The 21,152-nt window shown below is 33.8% G+C and overlaps 1 protein-coding gene across 1 annotated transcript; it reads left to right on the top strand.

Moving 5' to 3' along the window:
* The first annotated feature begins 10,121 nt into the window (after positions 1-10,121).
* Positions 10,122-11,512, top strand: LOC124896879. The gene is made up of 2 exons (XM_047408743.1): positions 10,122-10,769; positions 10,865-11,512. The coding sequence occupies exons 1-2, from the start codon at positions 10,122-10,124 to the stop codon at positions 11,510-11,512; spliced, it is 1,296 nt and encodes a 431-aa protein (XP_047264699.1).
* The last annotated feature ends 9,640 nt before the right edge of the window (positions 11,513-21,152 follow it).

The following is a 21,152-nucleotide window of genomic DNA, read 5'->3' as shown; positions in this document are numbered from 1 at the left end:
TATACAAAGAGATCCCTTGTATGTTGTTAATCACTCAATTCAACAAGAGTACTTTTTCTCTCTTTGCATAAACATTAATGGTCACCATATGCTAAATCTGAAATTATTTAGTTCAGCTAGGCAACAAGCGCAGCCTGCTATTCTTCATTAAACAAAATCTTAAGTTAGCAGTTAACTAATATCACTCCGATCCTAGTTACCTAGCTCAAAAAAATAGAACAAAATTCACTCTGATGCAATATGGAATCGCTTGTAAAAATGTAAGATACGTAGCAGATCATTCCTCTAACTTATATTCTTTGACGTTGCATATACAATCTATTATTTTTTAAGCTATGCTGTCCAGTGTCCGCAGTGTCTTCCCTTCCCGCTTCAAAGATTCTTGTACTCTTCTCACTCTATATGTAACAAACACTGCTCCTACAATTACAATAAGGAACATGGAATATCTCTTTGATAAAACTAAAGATATAACAAGAGGCAACAGTACCGAGGATAAAGCAGTGACACGATAGACATTATAGAAGAAGGGGATGAGAGGGAGATCGACTGATACAGAGAAGGTGGTGAAAAGCCAGAAGAAACAGAGATGATTCAGCAACATTCAATACCCATTTTTCCCTACCCTATTGGTATTTAACTAGAATTCACTGACATTTAGTTTGCTAATTTTCCAAAACTATCGTTCGCTTTGGCCGAGTTCATAACACTACATAACATGTATATATCCCTCTTCTGCATATATCATCCTAAGTATATGAGCTTGTCTAATCCCTTCTTTTGGACAAGATAGCTGGGCAGTTGGGCAACACTTGTAGTAGTCATCTCATCAGTGATTCGTTCCTTTTGATAAGTAAACTTAGATTAATATTACTGTTTCAGACAATAAAAACTTTTAAAGACTCATACAAAGGTTGAGGTGGTGCGTGTGGGATATAACTTAACAATGAAGATCAGCTCCTGCCTCAGCTGACTCTTCATATGCATGCATATTCCTCCTCGTCCTGATCTAGCTCAAGCTCTTCTTCATCTTAGCTCCCACATAGTGCTGCGAGCTCGTCCAACCATAACCCTTTTACGTGGTGGAGAGCACTCTTCATCTTCAAACACGAGGCTTTTCAAGTATATATATAGTCTGTTTCTTCTGCATCATCGAAGCATTCAAAGAATCTGCACATGTCAAGATTCTTCTTTGCCAAGGCACGACAGTCTGCTCCATGTGTACTGTTCTTTGATGAACTTGATTCTACTTCTATGCAGGTCCTGATGAAGCTATTCAGTTTCTCTTGTCGAAGAGACTGAGATTCAAGCTGCTTTAAGCTACAGCTGGATGTGCTGGGGAAGGAGACCGTTGTTTTTATCAAAGGATTATCACCTCAATCATCAAGAATATAATACTAGAGGCGGAAGCCTATCTGAATACATGTTCTCCATATTGGTTATCCAAATCAGTGTTTAAAAAGATGTTTATGGGGCAATGTGCAGACAAAACACACCTAGGCATTGGGAAAATTTTATCACGGTTGACGTCCAACTAACATAAATTGTGTGAGGATAAAAAATGTTTTTGTAGGACCCACTACAGCACACTCTCTTTTCCACTTTCATTTCCTTGAATTCTTCTCTTTTCTATGCCTTATTTTTTTTCTTTTAAGGGTGTTTGATCATGAGAAATTTTTGTTTTTCTAAAAAAATTTATTTTATTTTAGTAAAAATAATAGTGATCAGTCATAAGAATTATAAATAATATTTAAAATTAATTTGAAAAGTAAAAACAAGTTTTTTTCATCTCATTCTCTCACATAAATTGAAAATAAATTTAATTTATAAAGTGAAATAACTTTTTTTTGGCGAACAAATAATTTTTTGTTTTTCTCGTTTTTGGGGTTAAGTTGTATTTACTATTTCCTTTAATTTTCTTTTCTTTTTTGCCTTTTTTTAAATTATTTTTTTCTCATGTTGCGATATTAAATAAACCGAAGTTTTCTTTTTGCTTCTTTTTTATTTTCTCTTATTTATTATTTTCACATACTTGTAAACGCATTAAGTTCTTTGATCACTCGCCATGATAGCAATTTCTAATTTTTATTGTGTCTTTTTTTGCAGGAGAATACTAAAAATTTAAAATTGAATTTCATAAGTGATAAATTTATTCTTCGTGAGTTTATATGATATTATTTGTTATGGTGCAATATTATTAAAGGGGTCTCTAATATTTAGAAATAAAAAATCATTCTATATGCTTTTATCATTGAGGACATTTCTTGTATAGCAAAATCATTTAAAGCAGGTAGGGCCAAGAATTAGATCGAATTTAGATAGATTGGATACTAAATAAACTGAAATATTAATTCTAATTTTTTAAATATTTTTTTCTTACAACTTTAGAATTGTCACTTCATTAATAGACACTAAAAAATAAATTAAAATATCTTTTAATTGATCTTAAATTGAAATATGTGGAATACATTTAAAAGATTCTTTAATTTTTTTTTGAAAATATGTCATGTGAAAAGTTGAAATTAAAATATTTTTGAAAAATGAAAGAGATATTTTTTAAAAAATAGACTTAAAATATAGTAACAAAAATAAATTAAAATAGAAAATATACTTTTAAATTTGATTTAATTACAAAGATCTGCAAATAAAAATTAGGAGGAAAAAAAAAAATTCAAACTACTCAGCATCAGGTGCACGAAAAGAGTTACAAACAAAATGTAAAGAAAAAAGAAAACAGTAAATAACCCAAACGAAAAAAGCAAAAAAAAAATAAAAAATTCAATAAATAAAATAAAAAATTAATCACATTGAAAAGGTAAAAAAATATGAAGAAGAGGGTAAGATAAAGAAAACCGTCTAGGTGGGATTCGAAAAAACACACTTGTCAAAAAAATAGATGCCTTAAATAACTATTACATGGCATGTAAGGCCCATAATAAAATTTTCCCTAGACATTATGGGAGGTAAAAGTATAGAAAAGTGTATGCCCTACTATTTGGGACGTAAGCCTAAAAAAATTTATAAATAAATTTTTAATTAAAACTTAGTATTAAAATGTATGATTGTAAATATTTAAATATTCAATTCAAAAGTAAAAAAAAATTTAAAAGTCATATTTTTAAACATATTTGCCCATGAGTGTTGATAGCGCCGCTACTCAAGAAGGTACTAGGTAATACACTTTCAATGAAGATACTAGCCAATACACTTTCATTTTCCTAGTTCATTTCATTTATTTTAGTTCTTTCCAGGTCACATACTAACTAAAATTTTACCCTTTTTACTTTCTTTTAAAATATAATATGTGTTAACTGGTAAGGGTGCATAAATATATTGATCGAGTAAAGGAATGGTGAAGTTGATTAATTATGTACTGTTTTTTAGACAAATTTGTGTTTTAGTTGACATAGCATAGTTTATTAATGAAATGTTGACTTTCTATATTTATTGTATTAGGTGACTTTGGTTAGTTTTTTTGCTAAAGCAGTTTTAGATACATTACTTATTTTTAATAATTATGATGTAGATTTACTCTTTTGGTGATTTATCTCGTTTAAAAATATTTATTTCTAAGTATGTTAGTTTATGAAATGTTAAAAGTTAAAAGATTCAGGGGCTTAAGCCCCATCGCCTAGGGACTTACGCCCGCTCCATATCAGGTAAAACGTATTGCCTTACACCTTTATCTTTAAAAACACGAATTCAAACAAAGATGTGAGCCACTCTCTTTCAAACGACAGGTATCAGGGAAAAAAATCCTAGTCCTATATTTATAATTGCACAAGTTTTGTATTTCTAATTTAGCTCATAATTAAATTAGAAATTATAATTGAGTATCTACACATAAGACCACATACTTTATGTGACGTCTTTTAAATTCATTAACTTCAAATTTTAGCACATCACTTTTAATTTGAGTCCACTTTTAGACGATAACAACCAACGTACAATTATTCTTAATACATATGTACAAGTTCATAAGAAGTTAAGACACTTGCAAGGTTGAAGCTGTTGAAACATTGGTCACAAGGATTAAGAGTTGGGTAAGTTCAAAAGGTAAAACATGCTCATTCATTGCCTTTTCTTTTACAGTTTTACTGTTACAAAAAAAGAAGAAGGCAAAATGACCTTTTGAACTCTTGTACTATGTTGGTTTTGTAAGTTGGATACTTCAACTTACATGTTTGTCATTTAGACACCTGAATCCACCAAAAAATAATATTTTAAACCATTTTTTGATGAGTGTAACACACTCTCCATGCATCAGCTGCCACGCCTGCCTCATCTGCCGCGTCATTTTAAAAAAATTAAAAAAATTAAAAAATTTAAACAATAAAAAAAATTTAAAAATTAAAAAAAGTATTACATTAAATTTCAAGTCATTTTTAAAATGCTAAATAACAAATTAAACATTAAAATTAATTTAATTAAGTAAGAAGAATTTATAATTGTAGAAAAATTTGAATAATCATGTTTTTATTTTTACTCACAAATTAAACATCAAATTCATTCCAAATAATTAAAATTCTTCTCCAACTAATTTAAAATTTTAACTATAAAAATTCATATATGCAAACATAATAAATTTTTGATTTTTAAATTTGAGTATCTTTACAAAATTCACAAAAATTTTAATTTTTTTTCAAGTGAAATTCACTAATTTTTTTCAATATTCACTATCGATCACTTTCAATTCAAATTTAAATTTTAATCCAATAAAAAAAAGATTTCAAATTTAAATATTTATTCAAAAAAAATGAAAAGAATTGAATTGAGAAAAAATTAAATAAAAAATAAAAAGTAAAAAGTAAAGGTGGTAGTGGTGATGGTGGGGGGCTGGAAGAGTGTCGGGGTTTGAAAGGGTTGGGGGTGGGGATGGGGATGGGAGGGGTGTGGGGGTGGGGAGGGGCTGGACGAGGATGGTGAGGTGTGGGGGGTGGGGATGAGGCTGAGGTAGGGTAGAGGGGCTGGAAAGGGCTGGGGGTGGGGTGGGATGGGGCTGGTAGGGTGTGGGGGTTGGGGACGGGCTGGGGTAGGGGTGAGGAAGGGTTGGACGGGTGTTGGGGTGGGGGTGAGGAAGGGTTGGACGGGTGTTGGGGTGGGGTGGGAGGCTGGGGGTGAGGTGGGATGGGGCAGAGTGGGGTGTGGGGACGGGCTGGGGTGGGGAGGGAAAAAAATATATATATATATTTTAATTTTTAAAAATATTTTTAAATTATTTTTAAAATTTTAAAAATATTTTAAAATTTTTAAAAATATTTTTAAATTAAAAAAGATGGAGGGAAAAAAAGGACCCTTTTTATTTTTTGTTAATTTTAATATTTTTTAAATTATTTTAATGTAAAATTGGTCAAAAATTGATCCCACTCGCATCCTTAGGCAAGTGGCTATATTCTCTTTGTCCTAGTCACTATTTCAGTGCCACGTAGGCAAGATCAATGATCAAAAAGTGCAAAATGTTGTTTTTTAATGGGTTTAAGGGTCCAGATGACAAACATGTAAATAGAAGTGTCCAACTTACTAAACCGACATATTACAGAAGTCCAGAAGGTCATTGCCCCCCCCTCCCTCCCCCCCAAAAAACTATTGATTATATAGGTACTAGCAGAGTGTCTAGTCTCTTCGAGCATCATCATACATCTTCCTCGTATATTTTGATGCTTGTAACATGGTATTTGAATTAATTTTTTTTAAGTGTTTTAATTTTTTAATGACTTAATTTTTTATGGTGTGTGACAAAAGTAAAAGATATTTTTAAGCACTTTACTTTAAACTTAAAAAGTACAAAAAAAAAAAAAGATAATAAGTCACTTAAAAATTAATTAAAAGATATTTTTAAGCACTTCACTTTAAACTTAAAAAGTACCCAAAAAAAAATAAATGCTAAAAGGCAAAAGTTGATTGCTACCAACTTTTAGCTAATAAGTCAAAAAATTAGTTAATCCAAAAACCCCCCAAGTGAAAATCATTATACCTTGTAATATATCAATTCCTACTTGAATTGAAGCATAGTAATATAAAGCATCTTATACCTTCTTTCTTTTCTGTATACAATTAGAAGATGGTAACAAAACCTACTTCTAAATTTCAGATTAATATAAATCGTAATGGTAAGGGTAGCAAAATTTTTTTTGAAGTAACTGATAAAGATGTCATATGACTAGAAGGTTAAGAGGTAAATCTTGAAAATAACCTTTTGTAGAAATATAACAAAATGTTGTGTACCATAAATTCTTGTGTGGTGGAACCCTTTTTCGTATACTGTATATAATAAAAATTGTAGTACACCAGGCTGTATTTTTCTTAATGGTAACCGTATCTCAATATCATTAGTTCTTCCACAATTTCCAGTAGCATCCCAACACAACATACATGCAAGTTGGAATCAAGGAAGTATAACAAATAATTGGAATATCTTTTGTCTAATTGTATGAAAACAAGAAAGATACATCAGCCAATCCTCAAGGGTAATGATAGACGGTAATTATTTAAACTAGTTTAGGATAGCGCAGGTATTCATATTAAAGTATATAATTTTTCAAAAAGAATTCGATTGACATTTTGATTATGATTTTTAACTTTAATCGATCATTCAAATACTTTTTAAATAAAATAAATTTATTTAATATAAGATTAAAAATTGTTTGATACTCTCCAAACTCCTTCCTGTCTCAGCATAATTAAAAATAATGCTCCACCTTATATAATCTTTAAATTCGCATAAACTTATCTCACACGCACACCCCCGCCCAACATTTTTTAAAAACAATTAATTACTACTCCATTTAATGTATCCATAGCTTTTCCTATAATTAGCTTTATGTCTAGATGTATTGTACTTGCTTGAATAATAACGTAATGACCCTTATGATTATTTTTCTGTATTTTCATATATTCTTGATATTTAGAGATTTTATATAGCTGTCCCAAATTATTTATGATTTGCTGAGACTCATAGTTCAGTTCCCATATAGTTCGTTGGATTAATTTTGATGATATCTAATATATTGTGAATTATTTAGTTTAATTTGACATTTGGTAGAAATATAATTTAATACCCTTCTAGAATATTTTCGATAAATATAAAATTCTTTAAGGAATGATATATTTATATCACTTTATAATAAATTTTTATAATTTATTAATATTTTAAACAAAGATAATGAATTTAAAAATATTAAAATATTATTATTATATAATTGAGATTTTATTTAAAATAATTTTCTATTTATTATAATATATTTAAAATATTATATTTATTTTACCATCAATTTATGCAATATCTGAGTAAGTACTTATTGTATTTTAACTAATAGGGTATGTGAGATACCACGTGGGAGTAGATTAAATGTACATAATTTAGTATTGTGTTAAAATGACATGTGTTGGTACATTAGCCACAAATGGGAGAAATAACTTTAGTTGAGATTTGGTAAAGTCAAAGTCTCTCTGTGAAAAGTTTCCTTTAATAGCCAAGATATTTGATGGATAGTGTGCAGTATACTCTTTCTATAAAAAACCTAGTGAAGTATTTAGGTTCTTTTGTTTTTTAAAGTGTTATTAGTAGTAGGATTCACGTCCATTATTTTCAGACTAGTGCTAGAAGTGTAACGTCTACTTCTACCTTGCATATGCTTAAACCTTGACTTCTTCCGTAGATACATTATGATGGATCTTGGGATATTAGTAAATCAGCTCATGTGATTATAACAAGTTTATTGTTGTTGAGGTTGTTTACGATTCTGAGGGTTTCATTAGCTACAAAGGATCCAAGCTCGACTTTTAGTGGGGTATTATTCGGAGGCTTCGCGAAAAGACATTTTAGCTTTGGCGTTCAGGTAGGCTAGGTTTACTCTACCTTTAGATTGAGCTTATTTATCGAAACAGTTGCGCACCATTTGATATATAACATGCCCTATTTATTCGGATTAGGACCCATTCTAGTAAATATTGAAATATTATCTTTTAATATAATATAACATCTATAACTTTAGGACGTGAAACTAAATTGCAAAATCTTGTATCTATTCCTTTTTAATTAAGATTGGCGGATGATTATTTAGACGTTGACATTGTTATGGTATGGTATGAATTTTAATATTATCGTTGGGTATGGTTACTATGAGTTTCGGTTCGAGTTCGACATTTGATTATTATTGTTACTATGAGTTTCGGTTCGAGTTCGGCATTTGATTATTATTGTTACTATGAGTCCGGTTCGAGTTCGACATCTAATTATGGTTATGGTTCCTCTGAATTCCGATTCGAGTCCGGCATCTGACTATGAGTTATATATATGTGGCGTATGGTTATTACCCACTATATCCGATTCAAATTCGGCACGTGTCTTCTTGTTATTATTTATCACTTTCGATTCAAGTTCGGTGTTTGCCATCTCGTTACTACCCATTGGTGCCGGGTCAAGTCCGGTGAACATCTGGATGACTACTACAATTTCTTGGGATCATCTCAATTACAGATTATTTATGTTTATTTTCATTACTTGTGTGTCCCACCGGCTTATGGGGCACGGTTGGGTTAATTGTCTTCTTCAGTGTGCCTAGCGAGCTTATGAGGTCCCAGTTAGATTATGTTTGATTTTTCTGTTATTACTGTGTTATTTATTTTCTGTATCTCTTATATTTTTTCTTTTACAACATTTGCGTAGCTTAGTAGTTGTTTACCTTCCCATCCTTTTTTACTGATGGCTCAGATTATGCCCTCGCACTGTAGTTATACCTTTTCTGTATTGAGTTCAGTCGGTCGATGATGCCTACTAAGTACCCGTTGCTTTGGTACTCATACTACACTTCTGCATCTTTTTTCCTGATGTAGATCCGGGTACTAGCAGTCGATGTTGACGTGATTTCTACCTTCCAGTACTGATTCAGAGCAGGGTGAGTTTGTTGTCGTCTGAGGCTGATCCTCCTCTATCTACTCTAGTTAGTCTTTTGCACTCGAGACCGCCTGTATATGTTGTGTATATTTTAAATTTTTGTCTAGTACTCTGGGTATCTGTTAGTAGTGGCTCCAGTACTGACCTTATCAGGTTTTGAGAGGGATTCGTTTGTACATTTGGACCTTTTCTTTCTCTTATTTTGATAGATTATATATGTTCCCTTCTTAGTTTTCACTTATTATTGTTGTTGTGATCATTATACGTGATCTTCTATTTGGTCTCTGCCTGTTAGCACGTTACCTATCATTTCGGACTATGGCTTGGCTTGCCTACTTGTGGGTTAAAGTAGGCGCCATCACGACTTGAGAAATCGGGTCGTGACAGATAAACCTCTGAATCTCGGGGAAGTTTGGCCAAAAGTCCACTTCCCAAACCTTTTTTGACATTTATCCACCAAGTTTTTTTAATTTGAAGAATGAACACTTTTATGGGACCACAAAAATAAAATGCAAATCTAACACTCAACTTACAAAATCTACACTTTAGCCCCTTTTCCCATTTCAGCTCTGATTTTGTTAAAACTACACTTTAGTCCATCTTGAAAAATATAAATATTGGATAAATAATTAAAAAAAAATCCCAAATCTTCTCAACCAATCCACTAGCAACCACCCTATTTTGACGCCATTTTCTCAATTTTTCGACCATTTTTTGTTGAATTTTCTGGCATCCATCGAAAAGTGACATTATCTCCATTCTTATAAGCTTTTTTCGATTATTTTTAGCTCCAATTTTTCTTTCATTTTCATACAAAAAGCTCGAAATTCAGTCCCACATTTCGAAATCAATTCTTGGGTCAATAACAACATTTCAATACTCCTTAGGTTGTTTGTAAGCTGAAATTCATCGGATTGTTTCGGTGGTCATCGGAAAAGGGTCAATCGTGCACTGTACGGTCAGCAGCTAGGAAGACGACGACTTCAGTCTATTAAGTCTAGGCGTATAAACCACTATTCAAGTCTATTGAATACTATTATCAAGGTATATTATGTCTATTATAGATTACGTGGTTGTTGGTGGTATAATATCTGGTAAATGGGAGGAGAGTCCTAAATGTTGGGTTTGGAAAACCGCGTCTAAGGAGACAGTGTCCATTGCCCTTCATCGCAACGGTTCATACCCTTCATCGCAACGGTTCATACGCCGACATGGTTAAAGCGTAATGGAGAGCGGTGACTTAAGTTGTGATCAAAACAAGGTGTTAATTAGTTATTTGATGAACGGGAGGGGGCAAATCCATCCAACGTTCATAAGGAATGATAGACACGTAGAATTATATATGCTTTGCATTGATTCTGATAACTCCAGACCTATATTGCGGGTTAAAGTTTTTGAAAGGTTCCGGAAAGAAGCTTCCACATCAACCCCACCCTCACCCTCACCCTCACCCCCACCCCCGAATGTGGATGATACGTCAAAGGAATACGATTTCATGGGCTGTAATGAATGGGATAATAGTGAATATTATGAAGAAGAGGAGTGTGGAGGAGGTGAGGACGGGCAACTCGAACCACAAAGAAGCCACTCTTTCTCGGACGGGACCAACCTTTTTTTAGGACAAACATTCAAGGATAAGAAAACATTAAAACTTTTGTTGAAGCAGGCGTCGGTGAAAATATCGTTCAATTACACAACTCTGAAGAGTAGTAAGAAATACTTGAGGGGGAGGTGCGTAGATCGTACTTGGCGGTGGATGGTGCACGCATGTGCTATCGAAGAATTGGGTTGGTTTCACGTCCATAAGTACGTGGGAGAGCATACTTATGGCATTGATCATGTCACGGGAAAGCACAAAAATGTCACCGTGGAGGTCATTGCCTCACTTATTTTGAAATTTTTCATCGACAACAAAGGTTCAAGCCCAAAAGAGATCGAGAGGATCGTATTTAGGGAGCTACATTGTAGGCCGAGCTATTGAAAGTGTTGGATGGCAGGCGTCATTGCGAAGAACATAGTTTGAGGTACGCCCGAGCATGGATATGCAGTGCTTCCCGCATTTCATATATTTTCGATGGTCTCAACCTCGGGTCTATTAATTCCCTCAGGGTCGAAGAGGAATATGGCAGGCTTATTTACTACTTTATGGCCTTTAGGGCTTCCATCCGTGGATATGCACACATGAGAAAGGTCGTTACCGTTGATGACACACATTTGTCCAACAAGTACGAGGGCGTGATGCTGTCCACTGTCGCTCAAGTTACGCAGAATCATATCTATCCCTTAGCGTATTATGTGGTGGATAAGGAGAACGATGCGTCGTGGGGCTTCTTCTTCGAGAAGCTTAAGGCCTTTGTCGTCGACGAACCAGAGCTGTGCATTATCTCCGACAGACATGTAAGTATAGCCAACGGCCTCGCAAGGCATTATCCACTTGCGCATCACGGTGTTTGTGTGAGGCATCTCGGCGAAAATCTTCAAATAAATCACCATTGTTCCGATTCTCTCTATTTGTACTACCATACGGCCAAGGCGTACACGTTGGAAGAATTTAATGACTACTTCAACGCCCTTAAAGAAAGATGCCCCAGCGCAGCAACTTGCCTCAAGCATTAAGTAGGATTTGAAAAGTGGAGTCGAGCTCACTTTCTAGGTAATCGATTCAACATCATGACCTCAAACATCGCCGAGTCGCTTAACTCAATGTTGCGCGACAAAGAGAGTATCCAGTGGCAGCCGTTTTCAATTCAATTGCACATAGATTTGGAGAAATATTCAGGAAGAGGTATGCGAAGGTGGACAATTCAAAGACAATCTTCATTCCCGTAGCCGAGATAATCTTGAGGGAAAACATGACCGAGGGGGACAAATTATATGTGAACAACATAAACGGAAGCATCAACGAATTCACCGTGCTTGGCTACAGTCGTTCCGCAAAAGTTAATCTTTCAAGACGGTCATGTTCTTGCAGAAAGTATGACTTGGTGAATTGTCATGCGCTCATGCAATGGCAGCGTTGCATTTGAAGCACGGGGACGAATACGACGCTAGCATTTACAACTACTCTTCGCAAATATATTTGAAAGAATCATACCTCTTTGCATACTTGGAACCTATTTGTGCAGCACCACTTGAGTTGGAGTGGATTGTGGCGCGAGAGTATCCTTGAAATATAAAATCTTCCACCCGACTTTGATCCTAAACTCAGACGGAGGAAGGTGAAACGCGTTAAGGGTGTGTTGGAGCCTTCAAGGTACAAGAAAAGAAATAAGTGCTCCAAGTGCAAAAGGTCGGGACATAAGAGAACAACATGCAGCCTTAATGTAGGATAATATGATTGACATTGTATTGAATGTTTTTGTTTGTTCAAATGCACTGGACAGTATGTAATGTGTATTCTGTTTTGAAAACCACTGAACTGCAATTAAAATCGACTTTGTTTGTTGTGCATTATCGATTCCTGTTCATATATTATATACTACGTACTAAATAGATTCTAGACTTAAATAATCGACAAGACTCATAATATATAATATATTAGTGGTTGGTCTACTAAGTAAATGTTCAGTACGTAGTGTATAATAAACCTATCTGGTTGTCTATTGAACAAACCCTTTTCTTCATACAATATTGAATTAGAAATAATTACGACGCATTGGAATGGGTGGCAATTCGAAAACTGTCTTTTCAAATTCTGAAATTGACTATACACATTACACATTGACTAGACTCAAAATATATAATACATCGATGCATTGTCTAGGGGTTATAGTGTAAAATACATAGTCTATCATCGATCAATCCTATAGTCTATTACAGAAACCCTATTCCTCATACACTGAACCTTTCAATGTAATTATTACACTTCGCGAAACGGCAGGATTTTAAATGCCTCGACTGCCACAACCACCGCGACATTTTGTTTCTTATGATCACACGCCTTCTCCCCTTCAATCAATATGTGTAAAACTTCTATTGGTCGATTTTCTCATGGTCTGGTCTATTTAAAGAGACCATGGTCGAATTTGAACACAATTTCAAAAGAAAAAAGACTTAAGGGAGTAGAAGATGGCTAGGAGGACGTATCCACTACGGCGATTGCACAGAATGTCAACAATAAACAACATAGAGTTGCTAAGGCTTCAGAGCGACCTGAATTTCCTTTTCGAGGGTCTTGCCGCCGATCAACGACGGATGGATAGAGAGCTTTGCCGGATGGCTCGTTTTCTTCGGGCCATAGCTGAGAGGCTCAACCTAGACCCCCGTGAACTCATCACCCCCCCTTCGTCCCCCTAGAATAGTGTTGTTTTTTTTTGTTTGGTTTGTAGTTCATTGCTTAATGAAGCTTTCATGGTAGGATTATGTAAATGAAAGCTTCATTTTTGAGTTTTTGTTTGGAATTTTTTTTCCAAAAATTGTAAATATAGATGCAATGAATATTTATATATCTATAAACAAGTTTCAAGTTTATGTATTCTTGATGTTCTCTTTATCTATAGTGATTTGTTAGTGTTTCTTCAATAGTCCCTATTTTAAGATTTGCAAACTTTATTTACACTCTGAGTATAGTAGGAATAAATAATCGACTACGGTAAACACACATTCTATAATCGACTATGTCACGAGTGAATTATAGAATGAAATCAGTGTTCATGATCCTGTATATTGAGAGATTATCGACTTATAAACGAGTCTATTATTGACCACTCATATAGTCTATGATCAATTTACTGTATATATTGACGGCTCAAAATAATGGGAAAAAAGGAGAAATAAAATAAGAAAAAGGAGAAATAAAATAAAATAAAATTAGAGTATGTCAATTAACACCATTAAAACATTGTAAAGAAATTTTGATTCATCAATTGTGACTCCCAATCACTTTTGGACGTGATCAAGTGTTATCTTAGACACGGCATAGTCGTAGATCATTGAGATGACATAAAAAGGAGAAGAAATAAAATAAAGTAAAATAAAATAAAATAAATATTAATCATCCAAGCACTAATGAACGACCACTTATCATGACAAGAGATTAAACTTGTGTGATGACCATAAGGATGAGTGGTGGTTGTTACTTGTGAGTGTTCAATGGACAAGTAGTGTATGACAATAAGGAGTCCTTCTCAACTGAGACGCTTGTTCTAGGTAATTGGTTGTTACTACCATTACCCTCCCCTATACCCATTTGATTGAGTGTCCAATTGATTTGTAATCTTATATTATGATATCTAGTCATTTTACATTGCGTGAGTGATGTTAATTTATTTTATTTTATTTTATTTCTCCCTTTTTTCAATCTCACCTCTTTTGAAAATAGACTTGTTATGATATCTTGAGTATATTATAGATAAATAGCTTTATCTATACCAGACTTTATTATTAGTCATGTATTGACCAAAGAAGTCTATTTTCAAAGGATGTGAGATTAAAAAAAAAAGAAATAAAATAAAATAAAATAAATTAACATCACTCGCGCAATGTAAAATGACTAAATATCATAATATAAGATTACAAATCAATTGGACACTCGATCAAATGGGTATAGGGAAGGGAAATGGTAGTAACAACCAATTACCTAGAACAAATGTCTCTATTGAGAAGGACTCCTTGTTCTCATACATTACTTGTCCATTGAACACTCACAAGTAACAATCACCACTCATCCTTATTGTCATTACACAAGTCTAATCTCTTGTCATGATAAGTGGTCGTTCGTTAGTGTTTGGATGATTAATATTTATTTTATTTTATTTCTTCTCCTTTTTATGTCATTTCAATGATCTATGACTACGCCGTGTTTAAGATAACACTTGATCACGTCTAAAAGTGATTGGGAATCACAATTGATGCATCAAAATTTCTTTACAATATTTTAATGGTGTTAATTGACATACTCTAATTTTATTTTATTTAATTTATCCATTTTTTTACCATTATTTTAAGCCGTCTATATATTCAGCAAGTTGATCATAGACAGTATAAAAGGTCTATAATCAATCATAGTCTTAATTGATAATATTCTAATACAGAGGATAATCAACCCTGACATCAATATATAAATCGTAAGTCACCCAGTCGATAATAGAAGACATATACATTCGTTAGAGAACCTTTGAAGTAAAAGATAATTCATTTAAATTTTCTCCAACAGTACAATTCTAACGGGTAGAATTTTCCAACGGTCAGATTTTGATAGTCTTACTATATTAATTAAAGGGACCCTTTTGGATTCCTCTATGTTCATTTGACTTTCAAGTTTTGCATCAATAATAACAATGTCGCAGTCATCTCAAACTTTCAAAAGTTCTTATATTTGCCGTTGTGGTAATCCTGCAGTGTTGAAAATATCACGTACCAATAGAAATTTGGGGCGAAAATTCTACAGTTGTGCGGTTGGAAAGGTTTGTTTTTGTTTAAATAAAAATTTATTTGTGTTCATCTCATAATTCAATTTACTAATTTATCCTCGTTAGTTTAGGATAATGGTGGATGCTCTTATTTCAAGTGGATTTTCTTCGATTTCGAGGTGTCAAATTTTCAAGGCATTGCGAAATTTGAAATGTTTGAAAGGCTTCAAGATTTCGAAGAAAATAGAGATCTTCTAGTGACATTATATAGAGAATCGGAACACAAGATTGATCACTTAAAGGTATTGTTGAAAGATGTCGAAATTGAGAGGGATCAACTTAAGCATAAGTTGGCTATGGTTGAAGAAAAAAAAAAGGGCATGGAATTTATGGTCTATGATTTACTATTATTTTTAGCTTTTTGGAAAGGTGTGATGGGGGTGTAGTGGGATTGAATGTATTCTGAATGTTTTATTAATCGACTACTTGTTACTTATATTATAAATGGTTTACCTTTTTCATTCATCGACTACACATCGCTCTACTGTATATACTTTACCTTTTAATCAGAGTCTATAATCAACGATGACAATTCATGTAAAAGCAATGATACGTTGATTATATAAAATGAAAAATGTTTACCATAAACTATAAAGGCAGTTTAGAAAATAAAATTGTTCAGTTCTACGCATTCCGAGCTGAAAGTTAGAAGTTAACATTATCTAGTCAAATAAAAATAATCATCAGCCACAAATAAAAATTTAATAATTGTCTAAAGATTCAGCATTTTTGGTTTCCACCATCATCTTGTCGATTTCCTGACTAACTTCATTAAGAAATTCATCTAAGTTTGGAAATTCATTCTCGTTATCCTTCTCCGCGATGCCTTCTTTTTCTGGTGCATCACTTTTTTCCTTCTTCTTTATGCTATTCTTTCTCTACTTCTTGTGCATTCTTCTCTTCTGTTTTCTCTCCATCTCCTTCATTATTTTCTTCTTCACAACCATTTTTTTTTATCATCTTCATCCTGTCTGCCTTCGTCATGATCCTCCTTCTCCACACCAGCTGATCCATCAGCTTTGTTTTCTTCTTCACAAACAACTTCTTCATTTTTTTCTTCTTCTTTCTCTTCATCGCCTTCATTCAGATTTTCCTTCTCTATAACAGCTGCAACCTCAGGGATCATCACTTCATCAGCATTGATGAAGGCATATTCCAAAGCTGCTACCTCAAGGAGGGCTTCTTTGATGCCGCTGTCATTGCAGCCAGCCCTTGTCGCTGAATGCCGACTTTGCACCTGCACACCTGCATTTTCAAGTATTTACCATTTATAATAAACTAAGATATCGGTCGATGAAGAATGGTATAGATTCTATTATTATAAGTAAAAAGGGATTATATAAAATATGCATCTTCTATAATATATCAAGCAGATATTACCTTCAACTTCATCTCTCTTCTTTTGCCTCTACTTTTCTGCTCTCCTCAGCCTCTCTTGTTTTACGAAATCAGCGATGTCCTTGATCGACTCCTCCAGCCTAAATACGCGCTCTTTTAGATTTTCAATCATTGTCTTTCCCGATGCTCTTGACTTACTTATCCCCGCACCTCGAGTGACATGCTTTGAAACAGAATTTCCACCCAAATCCCGATCCTCATCCCCATCCTCACCATCCTCCGATGAGGTGATAACAGTCACACCCTCCAGACAGGCCTTCAAGCCATCGATGAATGCGTCGTTCGGTTTATCTGTAAGTGCTTTGAACTTTTTCATGTAGTGATGCTTCATTTTGTGGACTGTGGGGATAAGGTACGGGTGCACTCTCTACAGATAAATCAAATGTGATTGATTAACAACACAATATTGGTAAAATTATTCATCGGAAGAAATATTTCATACCTTTGTGCTCCATCCGTTCAAATATGGATCACCTTCGATTAGTTTATCGCCTTTTGAGGTGTTCCATCTGAGCAATCGGGAAATGGGCAGCGGGTCTTCAGTTGATTTACTAGTTCCCCTGTCGAGCGCGGGAAAAGCTTCGTATATCCAAATCTGTGATCAAAAGAAAAAATAAAAACATAAAACTGAGAGTAAGTATATTATAGACACCATAGATGAATTACAGTATATAATAAACTACTTCAATGGTTTATAATCAAATACCATAAATGCTCAGGGAAATCCGTAGAGCGCGTACGATGAAACTCCCTTTGTCTCAAATGTCTTCTTCTGCCTGCTGAAGTCTATTCGCTTCTTTAGATAGTCTAGAGTCAAGGAAAATGACTCCTTACCCCAAGGGTATTTCTCAAAGAAGCCCAAGTAATCCACCATCTTGATGGTGTCTATGTCCGCGGTTTTTGACAAGTCCCATGCAAGAAATATGCAGTGCACGAACCAAACCAAGCAGCATTTGAACTTGTCCTCCTTGTCCAGCCTCCCACCTCTAATAAACTTCAACAATCTCTTTGCATTTACACTCCTCTTTTTCATAATCTTTTTGAAAAAAGCTTTACCCTCCTCCATCGCTTTGACATATCTTGAATCACGGGGATAACGTCCACAATTTAAACCAGTGATTAGCGCAAACTCCTTCAGGCCAAAACATGCAGGCCTGTCGTTGATGTTGAACCACATTTCATGCAGCTTGTTGTACGGTTTAACTCGACGCAGAAGTGTATAGTGGACAAGCTGTCCGTTGAACTTCATATGTTCTGGCAGGTCCCATAAACCACCAAAATAGGAATTCTTAAACCTAGACTTCAGACATTGATCAACCACGACTTGTTTGAATTCATTAAACATCTTCAAACGGGACCTAATGAATATCTTAGCCGGAAATGATCCGACATCATCTAGGATTGTGGCGAGGTCGTACCTCTTAGCCAAAACAAACCTTGCACAGTGGGGAAAGATCAGTGCTTCCTCATCTATCCTAGCCTCAAGAGGATCTATTTCCTCCGGCTCATCTCGAACCGAAGCTTCAACTCCTTCCTCGCTGCAATTTCTATTCTCCAATTGATCGACTGCTCGTTTTTTTCTTTTCTCAGACCTATGACCTTCTGCAGCCTTGCATTTGTTACCTCTAGCCATTTGTTATGATCTACGAACAAAAACTACCATTTTTCAGCTATAACAACCACTACAATACCTAATCGACCTAGCAGTCTATTAACATGGCAGCAGTTGCAGCACCAAATATTCTAATTTGCAGAACATGTTTCTTCGAAAACAACCCCATCACCCACAAGAACATGCATCTAAATCACCATTATATTGAACAAAAATAGGAAGGAACTCAGATTTTAAGCACGCAAATCAAGAAAAATTCACAAAAAAACTCAATGCAATCGTCGAGGAAAGTTAAAATCCAATGAGAAAATGCACAAACAAATCAAATACCAACTTAAAAACACAAATTATAAGTAAAATCTATCCCTATCTTTTAAAAAAAAATTCAATTGACAGTAGATAACAATACTTAATCGACCTAGCAGTCTATTAACATGGCAGCAGTTGCAGCACCAACTCAATGCAACAGTTGCAAAAAAAAATCAATTTACAGCACATTTTTATCACATAAATCGACAAAAAGTGGCAAAAAAATCTCAATGCAATCGTCGAGGAAAGTTAAAATTCAACACAAACAATGCACAAACAAACCGAATACCAACATAAAAACACAAATTATAAGTAAAATCAAGCCCCATTTTTTTAATTTTTTTTTTAAATTTTCGAGTCTAATTATCAAATACGCAGTGAAGAAATCCCCAACATGAACATGCGTTTACAACACCCTTACATTGGAGAAAAGTTTTAACAAAAATCACATATCTTGCCACATTCCGACGAAATTAGTGAAGAAATTTTAACATGCAATTGCAAAGGATAATCGATACACACCAATTATCCGTAAAAAATAAGTAAATACCAACTAAAAACAACCATTTTCATTGAAATCAAGCCCCATTTTAAAAAAAAAAAATCAATTTATTTGAACTCCAACGACTTCACCCGCCACAAATGAGTACGGAAAAAAAAAATGAAAAAAACCCCTTCAATATGAAGCACAAATTAACCGAAACAATAATATATCTTACCTGAAGTTGAAGATCGAAGTTGGAGCTGATTTACACGAGCTCGAAATTGAAAATGGTGGAAAGAGAGAAGGAGCGGTTTTGGTAAAGAGAGAGAAGATGAGAGAATTTTTTTTTTTGTATTTAAGGGTTCCAAAAGATTTTAAAAATACATAAGGGGTGCCAAAATATTTTTTTCTTTTACACTTAAGTCCATGGCGCACCAAACCCTAAAAAATTAGGGTTTGCCAAAATGAGTGTCTATTTGTTAAAATAAATTTTCAAAGTGGACCAACAACTAAATCTTCTCCTGAATCTCTATGTTTCGTCATATAAAATGGACTGTTTTCTTAAACGATTGAGCTTCTTTAATGAGTTATTATTCAGTTGTGTTGAAAAAGTTATGTTTAGTTTGTTTCCCTTAGAAAACTTGATTATGTGATTTCAATATGCTGGGATGAAGTTTGGTTTAAATCTTTCCATACCTTAGTTTGTAGACGTTCATGATAAGTATTCAACCAATGTTTGAGTAAATAAGTATGGGATTTCGTTCGTTGTTACTTCTGCCCACTTTTTTCTTTCTTTGATAGCCATTTCTAAGTGTTCTCTGCAATATCATGTAATAGTTCAATCTTTTTGTACCTCCCTTGCTCCCAACACTTTTACTTGGACATTAGATTTTATGCATAGTTTACTTGCTTTATTTAAGGTCTCATCATTTGCAGTAATTCTTTCATTTTTCTTTTTAACACATGATGTTTCGAGTCCAATCTGGACTTCTCCAAGTCTCCTTCGCATGTATGTTGGGCTGAGAGTTCGTCCACGGTTAAAAACACAGGTTGAAGATCGAAAATGGATTAAAAGTATGACTTGGGCAAAACCCAAGTAAAGGAACAATGGCAAAAGCAGCATATGAAATAAGGCTTAAATGCCTAATTAAATTCTTTATCTTATTTCTCTACTTCATTTGCTTAACTCTTACTAATATTTTTCTTAATTTAGTTTAAACTGATTTATGTATTCATGTATTTTTGATTAAGGTTGAGATTCTTCATTAGTTTAACTTGCATATAAATTGCATTCAAGCAAAACTAAAAAAGGATATAGATTATAAATTGCATTCAAGCAAAACTAAAAAAAGGATATAGATTAATTAAAATAATGATCATAATGCTACGAGACAGAAAGAAATAATAACAGAAATAAGTGTAATATTTTTCTCAACTTAGAGTCCGTTTGGAATTGCTGTTACAAAACTGCTTATTTAAGAAATATTTTTATAAAATGACTTTTCAGAAAAGTACTTTTAAAAAAGGAAAAAGCTTAAAAATACCCCTGAACTGTCTCAAATAGCTCAAAAATATCCATCGTTAGATTTTTGGCTCAAAAATACCCCTCCGTTAAATATTTGGCTCAAAAATACCCCTCCCTCTAACGGAATTCGAAAAAGGATCAAAAATACCCCTGAACTATCTGAAATGGCTCAAAAATACTCCTTTGTTAAATATTTGGCTCAAAAATACTCCTCCCCTTAACGAAATTCCACCAAGCATGACACCTAGATAAAAAAAACTACGTGACTATACCACATTACCATCCACATGTAAAATGTTAGTATTTTTTTTAATTATATGACATTCCTTTCTTCTTTATTTTTATTTTTATTTAAAAACGTTAGTGAAACGGACAAAATTTACACGGCTTTTTCATTTTTAATCAAAGTAGACAAACGGTGGTTACATAATATTTTTTTTGAAAAAATTTATTAAATGTAACATCGCTATTATCAAATTCCTTTGATCATCTAAAAAACTTGTTTTTTAGATGATCAA

The sequence above is a fragment of the Capsicum annuum genome, chromosome 3 (genome assembly GCF_002878395.1).
Source record: "Capsicum annuum cultivar UCD-10X-F1 chromosome 3, UCD10Xv1.1, whole genome shotgun sequence".
Lineage (NCBI taxonomy): Eukaryota > Viridiplantae > Streptophyta > Magnoliopsida > Solanales > Solanaceae > Capsicum > Capsicum annuum.
This window is presented reverse-complemented; position numbering and strand designations above follow the sequence as displayed.

What these genes read in the sequence shown, in the direction of transcription:
- LOC124896879 (XM_047408743.1), top strand. Translation starts at nt 10,122, where the DNA reads ATGGAGAGCGGTGACTTAAGTTGTGATCAAAACAAGGTGTTAATTAGT. An exon ending in ACAAAAATGTCACCGTGGAG is followed by an intron (nt 10,770 to 10,864) that starts GTCATTGCCTCA and finishes GCTACATTGTAG; the next exon opens with GCCGAGCTATTGAAAGTGTT.